This window comes from Mobula birostris, chromosome 3, assembly GCF_030028105.1.
Source record: "Mobula birostris isolate sMobBir1 chromosome 3, sMobBir1.hap1, whole genome shotgun sequence".
NCBI classification, from domain to species: domain Eukaryota; kingdom Metazoa; phylum Chordata; class Chondrichthyes; order Myliobatiformes; family Myliobatidae; genus Mobula; species Mobula birostris.
The window spans coordinates 182050569-182074512 of record NC_092372.1 but is presented as its reverse complement, the minus strand read 5'-3'; the positions used below and the strand labels follow the sequence as shown (position 1 = coordinate 182074512).

At 40.4% G+C, this 23944-nt stretch overlaps 1 protein-coding gene across 1 annotated transcript in view; it reads right to left on the bottom strand.

Moving 5' to 3' along the window:
- mrc1a (mannose receptor, C type 1a) overlaps positions 1 to 23944 on the bottom strand; it is a 165080-nt gene that overhangs the window by 102166 nt on the left and 38970 nt on the right. The window contains exons 4-8 of the mRNA XM_072253795.1: positions 22128 to 22292; positions 16679 to 16792; positions 16073 to 16216; positions 5444 to 5626; positions 1369 to 1526 (exon numbers count right to left, since the gene is read on the bottom strand). Of these exons, the coding sequence (XP_072109896.1) occupies positions 1369 to 1526; positions 5444 to 5626; positions 16073 to 16216; positions 16679 to 16792; positions 22128 to 22292 (764 nt within the window). The remainder of the gene's footprint in view (positions 1 to 1368; positions 1527 to 5443; positions 5627 to 16072; positions 16217 to 16678; positions 16793 to 22127; positions 22293 to 23944) is intronic.

The following is a 23944-nucleotide window of genomic DNA, read 5'->3' as shown; positions in this document are numbered from 1 at the left end:
GATGGAACTGGACTCTCTGACGGTGGTGTCTGAAAAGAGGATGCTGTCTAAGTTGCATGCCATCTTGGACAATGTCTCCCATCCACTACATAATGTACTGGGTGGACACAGGAGTACATTCAGCCAGAGACTCATTCCACCGAGATGCAACACAGAGCATCATAGGAAGTCATTCCTGCCTGTGGCCATCAAACTTTACAACTCCTCCCTTGGAGGGTCAGACACCCTGAGCCAATAGGCTGGTCCTGGACATTTCCTGACATAATTTACATATTACTAATTAATTATTTATGGTTTATTACTATTTAATTATTTATGGTGTAACTGTAACAAAAACCAATTTCCCCCGGGATCAATAAAGTATGACTATGACTATCTCCCACCCAACAGTAGTAGCAAGAAGAAAGGGAGACTGATGAAACGAAGGCAGATGGCACTGCACACCTGCTCAATCTTCTCTCATCCTTGACAATTTTAATCTTTCTTGGCACATTAAGCAGTAATGGAGCCAAGCAGTACTTCATCTTCTGTCATCAGGCATCAACTCAGTGTCCATTCCAGCGATGGGTGTCCCAGCTGTACCTGCGCTCTTGAGAGTCTATTTCACCAAAAACACCAGGAGACCGCAAAAGCGCCAGATCATTTAGACGACTCAAAAGTACATCCTTAAAAAGGGAAGTTACAGGCTGCAGACTGCAGCAATCACAGTTCAGGAGTATTATCTAGAAGAAGAAGGGTATCTGGTGGTTTTGTGAGCTGCCGCCATTGGTTGCTGGCATCATCTTTCTTCATATGGAAACTGCATTACAGCAGACTGGAAGGTTCTGCAACAGGTGGTCAAAGCTGGCCAATGTGTCACTGACACCGGCCTATCCACCATCAAGGACATGTATACTGAAAGTTACAGGAAAAGGGCCAGTAAAATCAAGAAGGAGCCCACACAACCTGCTCATGAGCTGTGGTCCCACTCCCATCAGGGTGGGGACAAGGTAGCATCTACACCAGGACCACCAGACACAAAAACAGTCACTTTCTCCAAGCAGTAAGGCTGATCAACACCTCTGCCCACTAACTCCACTAATACTTTATTACTTCCTCTCAGTCACCTTATGTATAGCCTAGTGTCACTTAATGAACATATAATCAATCTACGTATATAGCTATCTTATGTATTTATATTTACTATGTTTTTATTATTATTATTGTGCTCTTTATATCTTTTGTAGTTTTTATTGTGTTGCATCAGATCCAGAATAACAATTATTTCATTGTATTTACACTGTGTACAGGAAATGACACAGTATACTAAATTATACAGCCTTGAATATTATAATTTGAAAAGTAAACCGAATGCATTGCTGCCCTCACCGTTGTATTCATCATGACACAGTCTTCATCCCTGTTACTACGGTGACTTGGTTCTTGATAGCCCCAATAAGTAAAGGTCACAGGTGTGTCATCTGACCATGCAAACAACATTGACATCTTAAGATCATTCAATCCAAGCCATACTCCATTCATGGATGCTGTAAGAGAAAAACAAGGTAGAGTTTAACTGATGCGAATTGATTCCAGAGGCAGAGTATGTCCTGAGATATGGTCTACGTCCTTCTTTCACAAACTCTAATGGCACTGATGTTGCACAGTAGGAAATGTATGGATGAGATACAGTACTTAACATCTTCTTTCCTTCTCCAGTGCCTTAGGTTATATTAAGCTGCCCCTGTGCAGCTTAATTTGTAAAGTAGTGGAAGAATAGCTTCTATATATAACAAGATTTAAAAACATATTTGGACAACTACATGGATAGGAAGGGTTTAGAGGGATATGAGTCAAACATGACCAAATGGGAATAGCTTAGACGGGCGTATTGATTGTCATGGGCAAACTTGCCTGAATGGCCTGTTTCCATTGTTACTGGCACTCACACGAGTCATCCAGCATAGAGGGTGGTGAATCTCTGGCATTCTCAACTCTGGAGATATATCGAGGCTGAATCACTGGGGTTACTTAAAGAGGAAGTAGATATATTTATGAAAAATATGTCAATTGAGGGCCATAAAGAACTGATGCCTGGGCTAATCAGCCTTTTTCTATACTAAATGGTGGACTTTAGGGGCTAAGGTCTATACTTTTTCTATTCTCTTCTCTGATTTTGTGTAGAGTTCTTCTTCCAGTACCTTGAGTTTAAAGCAGTTAACATTGCTGCCTATAGTACGTGGACTTTGCAGATTCCCCCGAGATTGTAAGTTTACCTAGATAGTCTAGTTTCTCACACATCCCTAAGACATTCCTGTTGGAAAAGTATTCGATTAATGAAAATTTTCCCAGTGTAAGTGTATTAGGAGATTTGTGAAGGGTATGCCATGCGAGAGAGAACAAGTCACACAGAAGTAGGTAGAGGAATGGATTTGGAGGGATTGCTCTGACAGACATCTGAGGCTCAATAGGCTAAAATGTTTTTTATCGTTAGCAAAAAATAAATGGATTGAGCAAAAGTCTGCAGTGACTCTAGGAGCTGACCGAAGTTGAAGCGGTAACTGGGTTTTGATAGAAGTCGTTATTCACCACCCAATCTGTGGTAAGTTCAAGGATTCGTATCTTCTGACCTCAAACTTCCACCTATATTGGTGGCCCTGGGCATGACACATAGTGTACATGTCATACAAAAAACAAGCTGCTTTAGCAACTCATCTGCAGAGGCAAAGAGATGGTCAATGTTTCGGGTCAAGATTCTGCATTGGGACCGTGAGTGTAGGAGACAGTATAAAAGGAGAGGAGGAAGGATAATACAGGAGGTGACAAGAAATTAGAGATCCAAGAGTGAGGGGTGGAGATAGCAACAAAGTCTGGGAAATGATGTGGAGACAAAAGGGCTGCAGATTATGGAAACTGATAAGAAAAGTAGGTGATGTAAGGATCAGATAAAAGAGGGATATTAAGCAAAAAGGAGAGAGGGAAAGGGATGGGGAACCAAATGGGTGCAGTGTGTAGACAATAGACAGATAGAAGCAGGTGAGGGGAGGAAAAGAATATGAGAAACAGGAGGAACACACACAAAATACTGCAGGAAATTAGCAGGCCAGGCAGCATCTACAGAAGAGAGTAGATAGTTGATGTTTTGGGCCAAGACCCTTCTGGGGGTGTGCAGGTGGTACTTTGGATTTCCAGCATCTGCAGATTTTCTCGTGTTTGTGATGAGAAATAGGGGGATGAGGGGTGGAGAGGTGTTTGGGCTGGAAGTGTGTGTGTGTGTGTGTGTGTGTGTGTGTGTGTGTGTGTTTGTGTAAGAGAGAGAGAGAGAGATAGAGATAGAGAGCGAGAGAGAGAGAGAGCGAGCGAGCACGCGCACACTTGTGTAAATAAGGAGGAGAGAGAATGGAACAGAAAGTGTGTAGTTTATCTGAAATTGGAGACTTTGATGTTGGGTTTTTGACAGCCCAGGAGGAATATGAGGTGTTGTTTGTATTTGGTCTCACCCTGGTTGTGGAGGAGGTCAAGGAGTCAAGGACAGTGAAGTCAGTGTGAAGGCCATCCTGGAAACCAAGCCAGTGCTATTATTTCCATGTTTGCTGAAAATGAGTCACGAGGAAGAAGCTTTGCCATTTATTGCTGCTGTACACCAACAGGGCTGGGATTTCTTTGGGCACTTGTACAGGGAAGTGATTTAGATTTCAGAAAAATAAGTACTCCGAAAACAAAATTCACAATAGAATTTTTTCTTCAAAAAATACTGATGAATAAAGCCTTTATTTGTTCATTTTGAATTTTAAAATTGTCGGTGCTACTAATAGTGGAGTTCAGCTGGGATTTAAAATTAAATCCAACCATGAATCGAACATCACTACAGCTCTAAAGCCCAACCCAGTAGCATACTATTTTTACATAGCTGACTGTTACGGTGTACATAAAAACTCAAACATGTTGTTGATAGAGTTCAGGCCTAAATACCATGTATAGAGTCAAAAGAAGAACAGATGAATGAAATTAACAAATCATCCTGACTTCAGCCAGGCCAGCACAGACCAACCCTGAGCTAAATGAATCTTTTATCAGAATGAACATCTAGTGCAGCCCAAACGTGACACAAGTAGTTGGATCCCATTGGCAGGTTGCCAGGCTGCAGTAACCAGCTTTTAAGAATTCATACATGCACTTTATAATTTTTCCTCATTGGATGGATTTTGGATGCCTTAAACCCAGTCACACTGATTATTCTTTATATTGAGCTCTGTATTATGTTGTAATTTATTTAAATTTCTATCCCATCTCTGTCTTTATGACATTAAGTGCTGTTTTCTAGTTGTATAAGTGCGTCAAGCTTCATAAACCATTCACAGCCTCATGTGCCTGCACTAGTCTGGTAATATCAGCTTGGCAGAAGGAGTACACAGATGCTCAATGTATTGTTGGCATTGCTACTTTCATAAAATGGTACAGTGAGAATCCATTTGTTCTATTATGCCATTGCCAGCGTTCCATTATATTTCCTTATGACAGAGAAGGCCATTCAGCCCATCAAGTCTATGCCAGTTTTCAGAGCATTCCTGTCAATTCAACCCCACTACATATTTCTCCATAACCATTTCTCTGATACCACTTCTCCATTAATGCATGCTTCCCCTGCCCCTTTTCCAATCTCCTACCATCCATCCACATAAGACTAATTTTACAGGTGCCAATTCACTTTACAATCAGCAAGTCTTTGGGATCTAGGAAGAAACCAGAGGATCCAGGGGAATCCCACACAGCAGCCGGAAAATGGGCAGAGTCTACATACACAACGCCAGAGGTTAGAACCAAGCCCAGGTTTCCGGAACTGTTTGTCAGCTGGCCTGGCTCCAGAATCACTGTGCCTCCTCTGACACGTACGTAACTGATTCACAGAAGGCAATGAAAGAATAAATCATTAACCAGAGATCATTCTTGCACGATTCAGACCACTTATATTCTGTCTGCAGAATAAACTGTTACTAAAACCACATTTCAATTGTCTTGTGTGGGCCGCAGAGAAACATTTGAAAGAGATACATCAGGGAAGAAATGCAGCTATGGTCCGCAATGCAAAATGCATAATATCATAGCAACTGTGCTTTGTATTCCACTTCTTAAAATTAGTTCCTCTGGAAAAAATCTCAGAAGCCAAACGCAATATGGAGCTTGTACTACTTTAGCTCATCAAGTACTGCAGATTGATGGCGAGCTTCTGTTTTGGAACTCAGCTTTAATATTCTGATGTCAGTTTTGCTTTAGGTTCTATGAAATTAAATTATTGCTAACTCGGAATCCACTGCTGCCCAAGTGCCAAATGCTGCATTAATTTTTCCTCGCATATGGTGGAGTGGTTTGTACAAAAGAGATAGCACAGATTGTGTTTCCTCTCAAATATTTATTTCATGTAGAAATCAAACCAGTCCATGTATGGGCGTAATTTGGTACTCACAAATTCCAAGCAGAGTGATGATAAAGCTTTCCTCTTCAATACTGTGAATGCTAACTAGATCTCCTTCCTCCTTTCGACAGGCTCTTAAAGACTGCTGCCATGTCTTGGGACTCTTTTGTAGCCTATAACAATAACCGGCATAGGGCTGCCATCCACTTGGACAAGAAATGGGTGTAGTGATTACTGAAAAAGATCAATATGACATATATTACTTAGATTTAGCAAGTGACTGAAATTCAAAGACAAAAACAATACAATTAACCATTCACATATCTGATTCCTCTTTGGTATTCTCCCTATTAAATTTTATCATTGACCATTTTACATTGAAATATACTGTATACTCAGGGGCCACTTATTAGCTACCTCCTATACCTAATAAAGTGGGCACTGTGTGCATGTTTGTGGTCTTCTGCTGCTGTAGCCCATCCACCTCAAGTTTTGATGTGTTGTGCAATCAGAGATGCTCTTCTGCACACCTCTGTTGTAATACATGGTTATTTGAGTTCCTGTCGGCTTGAGCCAAATTAGCCATTCTCCTCTGACTTCTCTCATTAACAAGAATGCCAAAAGAACTGCCACTCACTGGATGTTTTGCTGTTGTTCACACAATTCTCTGTAAATTCTAGAGACTGTTGTGAGTGGAAATCCCAGGCGATCAGCAGTTTTTACAACACTCAAACCACCTCATTTGGCACCAGCAATCATTCCATGTTCAAAGCCACTTAGATTGCATTTCTCCTACATTCAGATGTTTGGTCTGAACAACAAATGAACCTCTTCTTCCTCTTCTGCTTCTTGCTAAGTTTAATGGTGGTTGGCATGCCAACATAAGGTCCCACTTACTGAGTTTGACCATAAAACATAGGAACAGAATTAGGCCATTCAACCCATCGAGTCTGTTACGTCATTCCATCATGGCTGGTCTCGGACCCCAGTCAACCCCATACACCTGCCTTCTCACCATATCCTTTGATATCCTGACTGTTCAGGAAACTATCAACTTCCACTTTAAATACTCTCATGGTCTTGGCCTCCACCACAGTCTGTGGCAAAACATTCCACAGATTTACCACTCTCTGGCTAAAAAATTCCTCCTTACCACTGTTCTAAACGGTCACCCCTCAATTTTGAGGCTGTGCCCTCTAGTTCTGGATACCTCCACCAGAGGAAACATCCTCTCCACATCCACTGTATCTAGTCACTTCAACATTCAGTAAATTTCAATGAGATCTTCCGCATTCTTCTAAATTCCAGTGAGAACAGGCTCAAGGCTGCCAGATGCTCCTTATATGTTAACCCTTTCAATCCTGGAATTATCCTCGTGAATCTCATCTGGACTCTCTCCAATGACAACACATCATTTCTGATATATGGGGCCCAAAACTGTTGACAATACTCGGTGCTGCCTGACTAGTGTCTTATAAAGGGTCAGCATTATCTCCTTGTTTTTATATTCTTTTCCCCTTGAAATGAATGCAAACATTGTATTTGCCTTCTTTACCACAGACTCAACCTGTAAATTAACCTGCTGGGAGTCTTGCACAAGGACTCCTAAGACCCTCTGTATTTCTGATGTTTGAACCTTTTCCCTATTTAGATCAAAGTCTACACTATTGTTTCTTTTACCAAAATACATCTTCATGCATTTCCCAACACCGTATTCCATCTGCCACTTTGTCTAAGTCCTGCTGCAATCACATTGCTTCCTCAGTTCTACCTATCCCTCCACTTATCTTTGTATCATCTGCAATCTTTGCCACAAAGCCATCAATTCCATTATTGAAACCACTGACAAACATACGAAAAGCAGCATTCCCAATACGGACTCCTGAGGAACACCACAAGTCTCTGGCAGCCAACCAGAAAAGGCTCCTTTATTCCCATTCGCTGCTTCCTGCCTGTCAGCCATTCCCCTACCCGTGCTAGAGATGAAGCGTGAAGCAAAGAGACAAAAAGTATACCCATTAAATCCACCCCCCCAAAAAAATTAAATAATATCAAAAAGTCAAATGCTTTTCAGAAAGTCGAAACCAAAATCAAATCAGAGCACAGAAGTACATAATTAGGACATACTTCTTCAACTCATTTCAAGACTAAAATGATAGCAACCATCTCAGAAATGAATATTGATACTTGGTCTGATCATTTTTCTTCATAGTTACCTGAAACTTGGAATATAAATAGCAACACCTGAGCAACCTGTCATTGATTCTTTTGAACAATCTGTGTAGATACGCAAAAAGCCATAGTATCTGCCTTGCATATATTACTGATCTTCCTGTGCCACTGATATACAATCCTTCTTCATCTTGATCTTTACCTGAAGGCAATCAACCACAGGCAAATGGAAAAACCATGGAGAAGCAACTGAAAGAGGTAAATTGAGACCATACTCCCAATTAAACAACCCAGGGTTTTGTGCCCATTCATTTCCCATCCACCCAAAATTGAAGATCTTACTAATGCAGTGCTTCGAACACTCTAGCAATATTGGATGAATAACTTGGTGTCCTCTTATGTTTACTCAAAAAAAAACACTGCTGACTGTAACCTGTATAGATCTAGGAGTACTTCACCCATTTCTACCAGTAATGCTGAAGATGGGGATGATTTACAAATGTTTGTAAAAGCACCACAACATAATCTGAATGCTTGAATTTGAACTTTATCTAGGGGGCCTTAAGATCATTGGTGATGCTGGTCCATAAGCAATGTTTATTAATAAGCAGTATTGGGCCCATATTGTGCTGTCTCAGTACTTTTATATTTGTGTGCTGTAGCACTTACTTTTTGTTTGCAGTTATTTTGTAAATAACACTATTCTTTGCATTTCTGGTCAGATGCTAACTGCATTTCATTGGCTTTGTATCTGTACTCAGCACAATGACAGTAAAGTTGAATCTAATCTAATCTAATCTAATCTAATCCATAATCAAAACCAGATCTGATTAAAGCAATATACATTTGTTTAAGTGACCTCCTACTCACATCCCAATCACACCCAACTATGCACTTGAGCACATTAAGGGCTCTTCAAAGGTTCAAAGATTCATATGTTATCAAAGTATACAACTCTGAAATTCTTCTCCAAATAGCTACTGAATCAAGAAAAAGTATGGCAGCACAATTATCCCCTCTCCATGCACAAAGATAAACAAAAATGGAACAGGTCCCTGCAAACCCCCTCCCATGAACAGAAAAAAAATTAGAAAGATCAGATGAAAAACACAGAATATAAAAAACTTTAAGGCTGGATAAAAGGTCTGTAGTCCAAGTCCATATTCTTATCCACATCCAAAATGCAGAAAACCTGGATAACATTCTCTGAGTACAGGGGCAGCCTCTCCCTTCTCCAGCAGCAGAGCAATCCCACCAGTGATCAAAAGGCAGTCACCCCTCTCCAGCAGCAGAGCGATCCCACCAGTGATCAAAAGGCAGTCTCCCCTCTCTGGCAGCAGAGCGATCCCACCAGTGATCAAAAGGCAGTCTCCCCTCTCTGGCAGCAGAGTGATCCCACCAGTGATCAAAAGGCAGTCTCCCCTCTCCGGCAGCAGAGCCCTCTCCGGCAGCAGAGCGATCCCACCAATGATCAAAAGGCAGTCACCCCTCTCCGGCAGCAGAGCGATCCCACCAGCGATCAAAAGGCAGTCTCCCCTCTCCGGCAGCAGAGCAATCCCACCAGTGATCAAAAGGCAGTCTCCCCTCTCCGGCAGCAGGGCGATCCCACCAGCGATCAAAAGGCAGTCTCCCCTCTCCGGCAGCAGAGCGATCCCACCAGAGATAAAAAGGCAGTCTCCCCTCTCCGGCAGCACAGCGATCCCACCAGTGATCAAAAGGCAGTCTCCCCTCTCCGGCAGCAGAGCGATCCCACCAGCGATCAAAAGGCAGTCTCCCCTCTCCGGCAGCAGAGCAATCCCACCAGCGATCAAAAGGCAGGCAGCCAGCGATCACCCTCCACTTTCACCTCAATGTTTCAATCTCCCTTGCCGCTTTAGTCAGTGAAATGGAGTTGAACATTAGCTCACATCCCGTCCTCCAGTATCTTTGCCACGAGGTTCGTATACGCTGCCTCTGCCTCCCAGAATCCTCTTGGAGATTGCAGAGTGCTGACACAACCAAACAATCTCCAAACTGCAAGTCACAGGCTGCAACAGTTCCAGAGTCTCAGTCAAGGTGAGAAACAGGCGTAAAATACATAAAAGAAGTGAAATAAATGACCTCATGGTCAATGCAGAAGATGTCAACCATGGGAGCTCTGTATGCAGAAGACATTTTTTACACTTCTCTGGAATTTTATTCACATGCACCTTTCATGTCCATATAAACTTTACCACTGATTCTTGTTTGATTTACCATATAAATTGAGATGAATTGTGGGTGTAATGCTCTTTTTAGAAAAACAAATAACTTGAGTCTTTGCAACAGAAAATTTACACCCACATTGACAGCCCCATTCTTCTACTTCACTGCTACCTCTCTGCATTTTCCTAAGTATGCAATTTATATTCCTGCCTCTCTTCCACACTGTACCATCTTCATCATTTAACAATTTTGAAATGTCTGAGCCAACATTTAAGAAAATATTAAAGTGGACTAGACATATACCCCTGCAGTCTGTATTCTCTATCACATAGTGCTGAGAGACACAGAACTTCTTAATAATGTCTGCTTGCTTTTATGCATTGAGTTGTGCCACATATTAGGTATTTGAATTAAAGAGCAGGTGTACAGGTATAGCTAATAAAATGGCCACTGAGTACAGTCAAATTAAAGCTGAACTAGCAATTCCCACATTGACCTCATCAGCCTCCTCAGAAACCACAAAGCTGGAGTGGAACTGAGTCATCCTTGATCTCCAGTAACAATATAGGAGCCACTAAGAATGGAGATCTGTGGATAAGGAGCTAAGAAAAAAAATGCAGCCAGTTCAAAAGCTGCAGAGAAGCTTGGGTGTGATTCAATTCCTTTATGGATTCAAGCCAAGAGTTTGGCACTTGTTTGGGAGTCAGCATTGTGATTTTTTGCTTTGGAAAGCAAGCCTCCATTGGACACATATCCCATGTACTGTGATCAGTACTTTCCTGTTTCCTTCCTTTTTTCTTAACAAGCGCTGCTAATCTGCAACTGTCCATTATTGATTGTTCTTCTGAGAGTTATAGAACATTTAGAATGTCTATATAATATCTTAGGCAACCCATTTTAGAAAGGATAAAGTCTTAAACAAAAAATTGCATTGAACATCCACTCTTCGGTACCTGGACTCCAGGATCAGTGCTATTGTGTATCACAAGCTATGTTCCCTCTATGTTCCCTCACTTTTCAACCAGTGCACAAAGGAAATTAATGTGCACACAAAAGGTTAGTTACCTAAAACAATGTAGTAATTAAAAATTATACTTATTGAAAATAATCTTTTAGCTAAATGTTTCTCTTAACTAGTTAGTCGGTTTTTCAAATACCACAATGCATGTCACTAATTTACGTCACCTCACCTTTCCTGTTCTGGTTTGTACAGCTGCATCACGGCAGCAGCCATCTTTGGCAGAGTTCATATTGTAAAGTTTACAAAGATCTGTTTCAAATGCTGTAGATAGCTTACTAAGTTTTTATTGAAAAAGATCAGTCAAATGACCCTGTGGCTAAATACTGTCACAAGAAATTGATAGACATCACATACAAAGTAGCTTTACAGATTTTAAGTGATGTCTTTGATGAACTGGCTGCACTGTGCAAGATTCTGCAAAAGAGTGGCCTGACACCGATTGATTCACTTCATTTTGCGTGAGGCAAAATTAACAAGATAAGAAAGCAGTATCTGAGAGACAATGTTTCATGGAGTGATAAAGTTAAAGTTTTGCTAAGCCAACAACATGAAGAAAACATCACAGTAGATACAAGTTAGCTGTTGACTTTTATAAATAGTCTTCGTGTTCATTTAGAAAAAAGGTTTCCTGAAGATGAGGTACAAGATGGCCAGCTTTTGATTTTTCTACAATTGCAGGTTGTGACTTCACATTTGGCGATGAACAAGTTAATGCCTTATGTCTAAAATATCATGATTTTCTAGCTAAAAATACTGTAGTTTAATGATTTCAAATTTTGCATGCAAGAAAAAATTAAATCCAAACTGATTTCAAATTTTGCTCAAATGGTGGCATTTGTACTTCAAAATGAACAGTTTTACGACCTTGCACAGTTGATGGACATTGGGGAACCTTTCTTGCGTCTAGTGCAGATGGTGAGCAAGGTTTTAGCCTAATGAATCAACTCATAAACAAGCTGAGAAACCGTTTAGGTGAATGTCATTTGGATATGTTAATGAGAATTAAAAGCTATCAATTAGATGGAAATTCTATTAGTCTAGACAGAGCTTACAAAGAATGGGTAAATACCAAAGACAGGAGAGAGAGAAAAAAATAACTGAGTGACTTAAATATGTATATTATTTTGTTGTTATTCTGTGCAGTTTTATGTCAAATATTTTGTAAACCTATATAAACTGTGCCATGTGTGCATTCAGTGCGCACATACTTTTGTCACAGGAAAACAATTTGCACAACATAAGATTTTTGCGCACACTACTAAAAATTAGAGGGAACATTGGTCACAAGTGCATGATGATGCTATTTCATAAGACCATTGTTTGAAATGAAATCACTTGGTAAAGGACAAACACATTTCTATGATTAAGCACTATGGTAACCGATATTTTTGGTACCAGAATGGACAACACACCTACAGGCAATTACTGCTGTAAACTGCCTGTGCTTATTTCAACTCTAGCCAGAAAGTAGGAGGATTGAGGCAGTTCTTCGCTAATCACTGGCTGCCCTCTGCCTAGTGCCAGTGATCCCTCGCCAAACCTTTGACCTGAGAAATGGGTTTCCTGGCCTGTACATTAGCGGATTACCACCACTCCAGCATCCCGGTGGTGGGGATAGGCTACCTATTGGAGAAAGATTTTGGAAAGTAACAGGGTCTCAGGCTCAATTTGGATTCCAGGCTGGGGATGCAGCAGGGGAGAAATCAATCAATTCTGATATCAGCACATTAACAAGTAACTTTCCAAGCCTCTGATCCCTCAGAGAAAAAAAGAAGTCCACATCTATCATTAAAGCTAAAAGAACAGTGCAACCTGTACTCAGTACTGCAGATTTTTTTAGAAAAATAAACCCCAAGATTTTTCTCCCTGATTTCTTGAGATAATCAAGGCTTCTTTGAGATTGTCAATAAGTGGTGATCGTACTAACCAGCAGCACCCCTCTGTAATTATAATAATTTCTTCTGCAAGTTACTTACAAGGTTCTTTTTCGTGTCCTAAGGTAGAAGGAGATGAGTTATACAGCTCTTGTTACATGCACATGCAAGTCAGCTCTTTGAGTGATTATGCAGAAAGTTTGAAGTTAATAACTCATCTCCTTCTACCTTAGGCCACGAACTTATCAATCACCCCTGCTGTGGACCACTTCTACAAAGAAGAGATCAGTATGCTCCACAACCGCTGGAATAAGTGTGTACATGTAGGAGGGACTATGTTGAAAAATGAATGTGCTAGGTTTCCTAAAATTGACTCCTTCTACCTTAGGCCACAGACTTATCAATCACCCCTCGTATGTGTTGTAAAAATGCTTAAATGTTTCATATTATTTGCAGGTCCTTTGGAGAGCGATCAATTACTGTCCCATGTGTTGTGTATTTAATATTTCAATAATACTGTAGACATGTTTGATTAAGCATTCTTTGTTGTTTACAACATTCATTACGAGTTATATGTTATATGCAAATGGCATATGTCATTACACCACCGTGTTGAAAGTGACCACCTCACTAAAAGTAAAACAAAGTAGACACATATCATTCCATCTCCAACGATTTTCTTTCAATTAATTTCGAACTTATGAAACATTACACCGAGATATAATATTTATCCACCTTCAGCTGTTACCATTCTCTGTTATAAAGCTGTCTGAATTTTCTAACTTGATATATACTGCCATATTCATGTAATTTATTGAAATCAACTTGGAATGAACCAAATGATTTAGTGTAAGTTACAAAACCATAAGTAATGTACTGGAATTTAAGAATTATCCCTCTATATCACTAATGGAAAGTCAGCACAGACTATGCTTAAACCATCCTTCAGTCCTAGAGTGGAGATCTTACTTCATACCATAACTGACAGCCAGTTAAAGTGCTTCCTGCTTCCACTTTAACAGTGCACTTAAATCCAAAGTTAAGATATGCATCTAGCAAGGTCATATTCTTATTTTCCATGACAAACTTCCTAGTAACATGTTTGAGTATTGTGGAAGTAATATACAATTAAATGAAAAGGCAAGTTTGTGTATTATCTTATTCAGATATAGTCATTATAGGCTTTGGAATGACCAATATTTTGAAGTTAGTTAAGTGGCCTCAACTATATAGTTTGAATCCTATTCACACTCTTGCTGTAGCAGATTTATGAAAACCTTTACATGTAAACTTGCGGGTAAGGGGCGGGTTGGCAGTGTGTCTTTAATGCTGATATCGTTGGTGTAAGGGCAAATTATATGTTTTCTCAGTTGCTCGATTCACCACAAGGCACATCAGGTCTTTTGAAACTACAACGTCACAGCGTGGCTATTGGTCTCCAGGGCAACCTTCAAGGAAAATCTGGCAGGAAGTGGCATTGAGCTCCCTGCATGCAGTTTCACGCCCCGTAAAATGCAGCAGAACCACAGAAGTGACACAACCTGTCTAGATATGTCAAGGTAAAAGATCAAACTTATATCACAAAACAATCAATTTCAACTAAAATGTCAGAATCAAGAGACAACAATACACTCAGAACTCCGCAGTACCACAGATCAGCAGATAAACTCCTTCCCCCCCCAAAAAATATGCATTCTTAGTCCCATTCAGAAACATGTGGGCAGTTACACCAGGCATCACTATTTTAAACCTATGCCCTCTAGATCTTGATACCCTTTCCCTGGGAAAACAAGTGTGTCCAGCCAGTGGGAATAACCCCGAGCATCCTGGTGCCTGTCACTTTAATTCTACATCACTGCAGCAACAACGCTCAGCGTAACTTTCTGTCTGGCCCACTGAGGCATTCTGGGCTTGATACTGATCCCTCCAGCCTCAGTTAACTTGCATTCTACCTCTGCGTGAGAATTGAACATTAATGCTGATATATTCACCTGTGATATTGTTTCAGTTTTCTTCACTGCCTGACCCGCTGGATGTGTCCGGCAGGTGTCATTGGCAACATATAACACAGAAAAAGAAGTGTAGTCACCTGTTGACTGCCTATAAATTTAATCCCATTACTTGAGGTGTACGTGATGATAAGAGGCATTGATCAAATGGATAGCCAGAGACTTTCTCCCAGGGCGGAAATGGCAAGTACAAGGGGGCATAATTTTAAGGTGATTAGAGGAAAGTATAGTGGAGGAGGGGGGAAATGTCAGAGGTAGGTTCTCTACACAGAGAGTGGTTGGTGAATAGAATGCCTTGGCAGGGGTGGTGGTGGTCACAAATACATTAAGGGCATTTAAGAAGCTCCTAGATAGGCACAATAGAAAAGTGGAGAACTTTGTAGGAGAGAAAGCTTAGATTGATCTTAGAGTAGGTTAAAAGTCTGGCACAACATTATGGGCCGAAGGGCCTGTACTGTGTTATAATGATCGAAGTTCTTCTATGTTATCAACCCATTTGACCAGGTCTCACCCTCTAGGAGATATTCCCTCACCTTCTCGGCAAATTAAAACTAACCTATTTCTTTCTCCTTCTCCCTCTCCCTTTCCCTGTGTGCGAAAAGGAAGACATGTGGACGAGGGCAGCTTTGAAGGCTGAAGGAAACCTCCTTTCTTTGAAGAAGGAGGGCATCTCATTCGTTCTGGAATGAGAAGCCTCATCCTGAGAGCAGATGCAGCGGAGATGGAGGAATTGAGAGAAGGGGATGGGGTTTTTACAAGTAACAGGGTGGGAAGATTGTAGGCCAGGTAGCTAAGGGAAACAGTGGGTTAAGTGTAGCGGTCACGTTAGAGGCCAGGTCCAGGGGTAACAGAGAAAAGAGACCCAAGAGTAGGAGGGACAGTCAGGGATATTGGGAGGAGAGCAAAAAAAAAATGGAGAGGTCTTTGGAGGAGCCCAAAAGCCCAAAGCAATGTTGGGTAATGTCTACCTTTAAATAAATTTATTTGAGTCAAGTTTCCAGGACTTATCTGTGACCAGCTGTTTAAGGCCTTCCTTTAAATAAACTTACATGAGTCTGGTTTCCAGAGCTAACCTGCATTCTGCTGCCTAAGCCAAACAGAAGCAAACTTCACAATCTGCTTCTCTACAGAGTCCTCCATGCATTAGCACATGGGGTACACAGGGTACTTTGAAAGAATATCACTAGTTTTTTGCAACATATTGGTACCACAGATCTTCATTAATGTTTTAAACTGAATGGATTTGGATTGGCAAGCAGGCAAAAAAAGTGGTATTGTCTGATCCAATGTCCACACTTTGGTAAATTGTTTTACTTCTGGTATGAAGTGCTAAAAAAAGCCTGATTTTAATATATTACTTTGAAAGTTTTAGTGTTAGGAGCTATGAATTTGCTATTTTTGTATACACGGTTCAACATACCTTGAGCTGGAGTGGTCTTCAAAGGCTTAGTGTCACCTTGACAAATATATCCCAATTTCAGAGAACAAGCATTGCTTTCCCACTTTGATGCCATTGATGGATTCAAGGCCACACATGTATCTTCTCTGCCAGCTGATGGATGACCTTTGCACATAGAAAGAAATATAAAACCAGCGGGGAAGTATTAAGACGCTAAATATAAAACTGCAATTAGTGCACAGATCAACTTGTCTCTGCAGTTTAGTTTAAAATGAAGAGCAAATATTGCTTGTACATTTATTATGGATGTGATCAGCTAGGCTGATAAACATTTAGTTCTGCAATCAAATATCTATGGGGCCAAGAGCTAACATCAAATTTTTGATAAATATCCATCACAAGATTGACTTATTAACAATGGCCTCTCTACAAGTGCTAGTCGTCCCAAGTGGAACTTGAAGTCAGATTCATAAAGGATAGAATATTAACAGAGACAGTTATAAATACAACAGTCTAGCCCTCTAGCATTTATCAAAGAAGGGCTTACCAAAAAAGCTAAAAAAAAGTGCAGTGACTTTATTTTTTTTATTTCTCCTAGACAGAAGCAAGTATTTTTCTATTACTTACCAGGAGCCCAGTTCAAGTATCTGAAGGGGCTTTGGTCACTCCATTCCCACCCGCTCTCAAAATCCTGGCTGCTTAGTCCAATCCACAGAGGTGTTCCTACATATTGTAATAGGCCTGAATAAAACATACATGTGTTTTTTATAACCAAATGTTACTCATACATGGTGTTTGTTGGAGCTTGCTGCACCTAAATTTTCTGTCTCATTCCTTACAGTGGCCGTCAACAAAGCTAAATGAACAAAGAAATCTTGAAGGACTGTAGTGCCAAGCACTTAGTGTAACATAATATCAGTATTTTTAACATGGCTTAAAGCCTCATGATAGAACAGTTAGGAATTCCAAAATTCCTTAAGTTTGGGTTATGAGATGACTTACAGTCAGCAATGTACTAAACAACAGTTTATATGGACAGACCAGTAAATATCTGACTGGAAAATGGTTCTTTAATGAGATTATTTCAATACATACAGTTAAAACATAAGAATGGTTCAGTAGTGATCCAAGAGCTGATGGGAGTTTAGCAGTGAGGTATACGTTATAGAATAAGCAAGCAAAAATAATGAAAGACACCCTGATTTAAAAGTAATAATACATTAGTGTAATTTCTAAGATGATCCTTTGCCTCTCTGCTTGTAGATGATGAGGAGAAGTGATAGAATGTAGTGCCAGCTTTTGACGAGCCTGATGATAATGAAAACTGACTTTTCAATCCACGCCCACTTAAGAGGAATAAATTTGGCAGGTTACAGAGGGATTTACTCTGGTTCACCCATGATCTCACACTTTTTGAACACCAGTAGAACATATATTTATGCAGAAAGCAGCACAAACATGTATCAAGAATCTCCTGCAGGATATGATATAACATAGGGCAGCCCAGTAACGTAGTGGCTAGCACAACACTTTACAGTACAGGCGGCCCTGGTTCATTTCCTGCTGCTGCCTTTAAGGAGTTTGTACATTCTCCCCGTGACCTCAGGAGTTTCGTCCAAGTGCTCCAGTTTCCTCTCACAATCTAAAGACCTACCAGTTGGTAGGTTAATTGGTCATTGTAAATTGTCATGTGATTAGGCTTGGATTAAGCCAGGAGTTGCTGGGCGACGTGGCTTGAAGGGCCAGAAGAGCCTATTCGCACAGTACCTCAGTAAGTAAGTAAATAAATAAATAAGTAAATGACATGTAAGTGATGTCAACTTATTAGTAAACATAATGAGTCACTACAATGTTTCAGCTCATCCTCAAAAAAATGAAAATTTCAGAAGGATAAAAAAAGGTGTTATGGGATAGAAATCTATTCCAACGGCTTCATGTCAACAGTACTGCACTATTGAGAACCATACCACTTACAAAACAAATCATTAAACGGGCTCCTTTGCTACTTTTCAATCTGTAAAAACACGCAACCTCACGCATACTTTGACAAGTCACTGTCACCCATCACTTCCTGGCCCCAGGATCAGTCCAAGTGGCTGCTACATCTCAGAATGTTATACACTGCTCCATTAGGAAGGTCAGCCGAATTCTGGAGGAAACTACATTTTGTTTATTTTCCCTGTATTCACAAAAGCAGGAAGAGTTGACAGAGACATTTGTCTGCTTTACAGAGTTCTCCAAAGTGCAGGCATTCGCAAACTGCACTTGTGTCCACATTGAAACTTCTCTTATCACTTCCTGACCAAGGCACCTTACATAAAGGATATGTTTCCGGCTGGGCAAAAGCAGAAACTGCTGGAAACACTCAGCAGGTCAGACCACACCTGTGAGAAGAGAAAAAGAGTTAACGTTGGAGACCCCGAATGTCTGTTCTTATGTAGGGTTTCCATTGTGAAACATTGACTCTATTTCACTTCCCAAAGATGTGAATGGCTACTGAATATTTGTTTACCATTTTCAGTATAGATCTGCATTGTTTTTAAAAATTCCTACTTGAATTCTTTTTCATAAACCAGTCTCCCTGACTTGCTGGGAGGACTCTCTCACAATTGTGGCACCCATTCAGACAGCAGTGACCTTCCCCTGTGGCTGTAAGGCTACTGCCAGCTTTACAAAAAGTCTCTTCAACAATGGGACTTCAGAAATCATACTGGCGAACGGTCTGCTGACATCAGTAAAAATTTGCAATCTGTTAATAGGGAATAATTCACTGATCATGCAACATTCACAAACAGGATGATACATAAAGCTCTTCTAGCACCATATATAGGCCTAAATGTTCCTTGCCTGATAGAGTCCAATTGTGAAAATGAAGATATCAGTCTTACAGTCATAAATTCATACAGCCTGGAATTCGGCTCTTCAGTCCAACAGATCTATGCAGACCAGGATACCAGTCTTAGCTAGTTCCGTTTGACTGCATTTGGCTCATATTGCTCTAAGTCTTTTCAATCTGTGTACAGTACTTGTCAGAGTATATTTTAAATATTGCTAATGTACCTGCCTCAATCAATTCCTCTGGTACCTTATTCCAGGGTGAAAAAGATTGCCCTCACGTTTCCAATAAATCTCCATCCTCTCACCTTAACCCTAATGCCTTCTTGTTCATGATTCCCCAACTCTGGGAAAAAGTCTATGTGCATTGACCCTACCTGCACTCCTCTTGATTGTATACACCTCTATAAGATTGCAATTCATTTCCCTATGTTGCAACGTAAAAAGTCCTTACAGGTTGAGACACAGCAGAGAAATGATGAAGAAAGAACTTATCATGCTTGCCTTTGTTGGTCAGAATATTGAGTGGAGGAGTTAGGACATTATGTTACAGTTGTACACGTCCACATTTGGAGTACTGCATATAGTTTACGTTGCTCTGCTATAGGAAGGATGTCATTAAACTGGAAAAAAATATTTACAGGGATGTTACTAGCTCTGGAAGGTTTGGTTTTCAACGATCCATGAGTATAGCCAAATGAAACAGCACTTCTCTGGGGCCAAGGTACAAACCACATTACCAACGGCACCACTGCACATAGATCATAGCACAAATAACACATATGGTTATGATTTCATACAAAATAATAGTCATAAAAGAAAAAATAATAATAACATAGCCCTCACCACCATTCAGGGCCCCAGACAGTCCTTCCAGGTGAGGTGACACTTCACCTGTGAGTCGGCTGGTGTGATATACTGCGTCTGGTGCTCTCGATGCAGCCTTCTATATATCGGTGAGACCCGACGCAGAATAGGAGACCATTTCACTGAACACCTAAGCTCTGTCCACCAGAGAAAGCAGGATCTCCCAGTGGCCACACATCTTAATTCCACATCCCATTCCCATTCGGACAAGTCTATCCATGGCCTCCTCTACTGTCAAGATGAAGCCACACTCAGGTTGGAGGAACAACACCTTATATTCCATCTGGGTAGCCTCCAACCTGATGGCATGAACGTTGATTTCTCTAACTTCTGTTAATTCTCCCTTCCTCTTCTTACCCCATCCCTCATTTATTTATTTATTTATTTATTTATTTATTTTTCTCTCTGTCTCTTTTTTCTCTCTCTGTCCCTCTCACAATAACTCCTTGCTTGCTCTCCATCTCCCTCTGGCACTCCTCTCCCCCTTTCTTTCTTCCTAGGCCCCCCGTTCCATGATCCTCTCCCTTCTCCAGCTCTGTATCCCTTTTGCCAATCAACTTTCCAGCTCTTAACTTCATCCCTCCCCCTCCCCCTCCCACTTTCAAACCTCTTACTATCTCTTCTTTCAGTTAGTCCTGACGAAGGGTCTCGGCCCAAAACATTGACTGTATCTCTTCTTATAAATGCTGCCTGGACTGCTGTGTTCCACCAGAATTTTGTGTGTGTTGCTTGCAATAATATAGCCCTATTCCCGGAGTTGCTTCAACCATATTGTTCTCTGAGTGAACACTGGAGGGTAGCAGCAAATGAACACCGGAGAGCTACACTGAGCAAACACTGGAGGGCAGCACAGATAGGGAAAACTACCCCCACCCCCACCCCAGTACAAAATGAGTGGCACACAGCCCGCCCCAGCATCTCCTTCCCCTGTGACTGCCACAGGCAAGTCCAAGGCTTGAGGGTCTTGTCCACACAACAACCAAGACAATGCAGCTCTCCTGCCATCAGTATCACCAATGGACCAATGAACTGAACTTACAGAGCCTGTATTGCCATTTTCACAGAGCTATGAACTTGCACACGAATCTCCTCTGCACATTAACACTTTCCTATTCAGAGTATATGCCCAGCCTATATTTGACATCCAAAGGTCCATTTTCATTTGTCTGGATTAAACTCGATCTACTCAACTTTTCAGCTGGTCTACATCCCTCAGCAAACATCATTCATGTCATCAGAAAACTTACTTACATGGCAACAGTCAATCCCATCCAAATCTTGTATCCTGATTCTTATAGTATACCACTGGTTGCAGCCACCCAGTCAGTAAAACAGCCTTCTGCCACTAGGCACAACCCTCTGTCTCCTATCACCATGCCCATCTTGGACCTGGTTTGCCAAAATACTTCCCATTTTATGGCCCAGCCTATCAAGTAGGACCTTATCAAAAGCCTTACTGAAGTTTACATATATCACATATTCCAACTTGTCTTCATCAATTTTTAATAACACCCTCAAAAAACTCAGATCAACATATTTTTGCATAATGTTTAACTATTTCTCAGATTGGCTGTCTTTCAGCTGCAGAATATTCATTGAGATGATATAAGTGAATATTGTTATGTGCTGTACGATATCATTTTTAAACAGTTAGATGATTACTATTACTCAAATAACCCATGTCCATAAGCTCAGTGTTCATCTTTTGCACTATTTATTTATTTTGTAGCTTCCAGGAATGCTTATGTCTTCCACTCTTCAGCTGCCACAAAACAATATATTTCATGACATATGTTACTAATAATTAACCTGCTTCTCTTTCTGATTCCAATTTAATGAAATGAGTGAAATTAATCGCTCATTTTGTCAGAAGTTGGTGCAGCTCAGTCACAGCCTAATAATATTTGAACAGCCTAGTTGTGATGGAGACAAACTTTCACAAGCAGTGTCGATGACTTTCAAAATAACATGGAAAATTACTAAGACAGAAGCACAAATTAAAATCATGGCAACTATTTCCCATGGTACGTGCAACTTGGATGTAACTGAGAGTGTAAAGCAGAGGGAATATAATGAGAAAACAGCTTACATGTTACAGAGGACTTAATGTCAAATTGCCTAAGGACACAGAGATCATCAAATGAGAAGACAAAATTTCAAGATAAAATTGCACACATAATTTACAATATATTGATGAAGTCAAGCACTTATTGTTACAGAATAAAAACTTAATTTCAATGTACATACGCCATATTAAAACAATTAGAGAAAGTGACTGTTGGAATAAAATGCTTATCAGGGTATATTGTATGTAATGGAATGTTTCAGCTTGACAATTTTTAAGAAGTGCTTAATAACTACAACGATTTCTTACCTGACACAAATGTCTGAGTATGCAATTCTGTCACACTGAACAAGTCAGAATTTTGTTGCTGACAACTCCTTCTTGCTTCATGCCATGTTAGAGCTGATTGAATGTTGGCTTGATAACATTTGCTTGTTAAAGAATCTTTCCTCCAAAGAGAATTACAGGGGGCAGCTGTAAAACAAGCAGATTTTATTAGTCAATATATATCACTCTGGATGAGCTTTAAAATGGGTACCAAGTACGTACGGTTCTCATTAAACTGCATCAGATGGAAAATCCACACAGATACCAACATTACTCAAGATTTTTATGTATAGTTAGTTCAGCATGGTCATGATAAAGTGAGACAAACCTTGATGGTAAATGGCAGCATTTCTGTAGTGAACTGATGCCATTTATTCTTGTAAATACTGGCAAGGTTAAGCATTGGTCTTCAACAAATGTATCCCTGCTGGCAGCTTGCATCCAGTGAATATCCACAAGGGGTCCAACAGCACTAACACTGGGGAATCTGTTCATGGATCCCATGCCATGTCACCAGCACTTCTACTTCCTCAGAAGGCTAAAGAGATCTGGAAAGTCTCCTTTGATGGTCAGTAATTTTTGTCAATGAACTAGAGAAAGCATCCTATACACATGCACCACTGCTTAACATGGCTCTCCCCATGACAGCAAGAAACTGCAGGGAGTTGTGGACACAGCTCAGCACATCAGCCAAACCTACCTCCCCTCCTTGAACTGTCTATACTTATTGCTGTCTCAGTAAAACAACAGCCCACCCCAAACATTTTCCCTTCTTCCCTCTCCCATCAGACAGAAGGAACAAAAGCCTGAAATCACATATCACCAAGGACAGCTTCTATTGCTTTACCAGACAAATGAATGGACTTCTTGTATAAGATAGACTCTTGACCTCACAACCTACCTCATCATTGTCTCACACTGCATTGTCTGCCTGGGCTTCACTTTCTTTGTAACTGTAACACTTTATTCTGAACTCTGTTATTGTTTCCCCTTTCACTACCCCAATGCACTGTATGGATGATATGCAAAACTAAATATCTCACTGTAACTCAGCAATAATAATTCAATTTACAATTTATAATAGGTATCTTACAACTGCAAGAAAGAGGAAGATAGGTTAACAATTTTTTTCATTATTTTGTTTGCACGGATGATTTTAATTATGCGAAAGTGTTTAAGGCACTCATTTTCTTTTTAATTTCAGAATCAGAATCAGGTTTATTATCTCTGGTAGGTGATGTGAAATTTGTTAACTTAGCAGCAGCAGTTCAATGCAATACATAATATAAAAGAAAAAAAACAAAATAGAATAATAATAAAAATAAATAACTAAATTAATTACAGTATATGTATATTGAATAGATTAAAAATTGTGCAAAAAAACAGAAATACTATATATAAAAAAGTGAGGTACTATCTAAGGGTTCAATATCCATTTAGGAACCAGGTGGCAGAGGGGAAGAAGCTGTTCCTGAATCACTGAGTGTGTGCCTTCAGGCTTCTGTACCTCCTACCTTATGGTAACAGTGAGAAAAGTGTATGCCCTGGGTGTTAGATGTCCTTAATAATGGATGCTGCCTTTCTGAGAACCGCTCCTTGAAGATATCCTGGGTACTTTGTAGGCTAGTACCCAAGATGGAACCGATTAAATTTACAACCCTTTGCAGCTTCTTTCGGTCCTGTGCAGTAGTCCCTCATAACAGACAGTGATGCAGCCTGTCAGAATGCTCTGCACGGTATAGAAATTTTTGAGTGTATTTGTTGACATATCAAATCTCTTCAAACTCCTAATGAAGTAC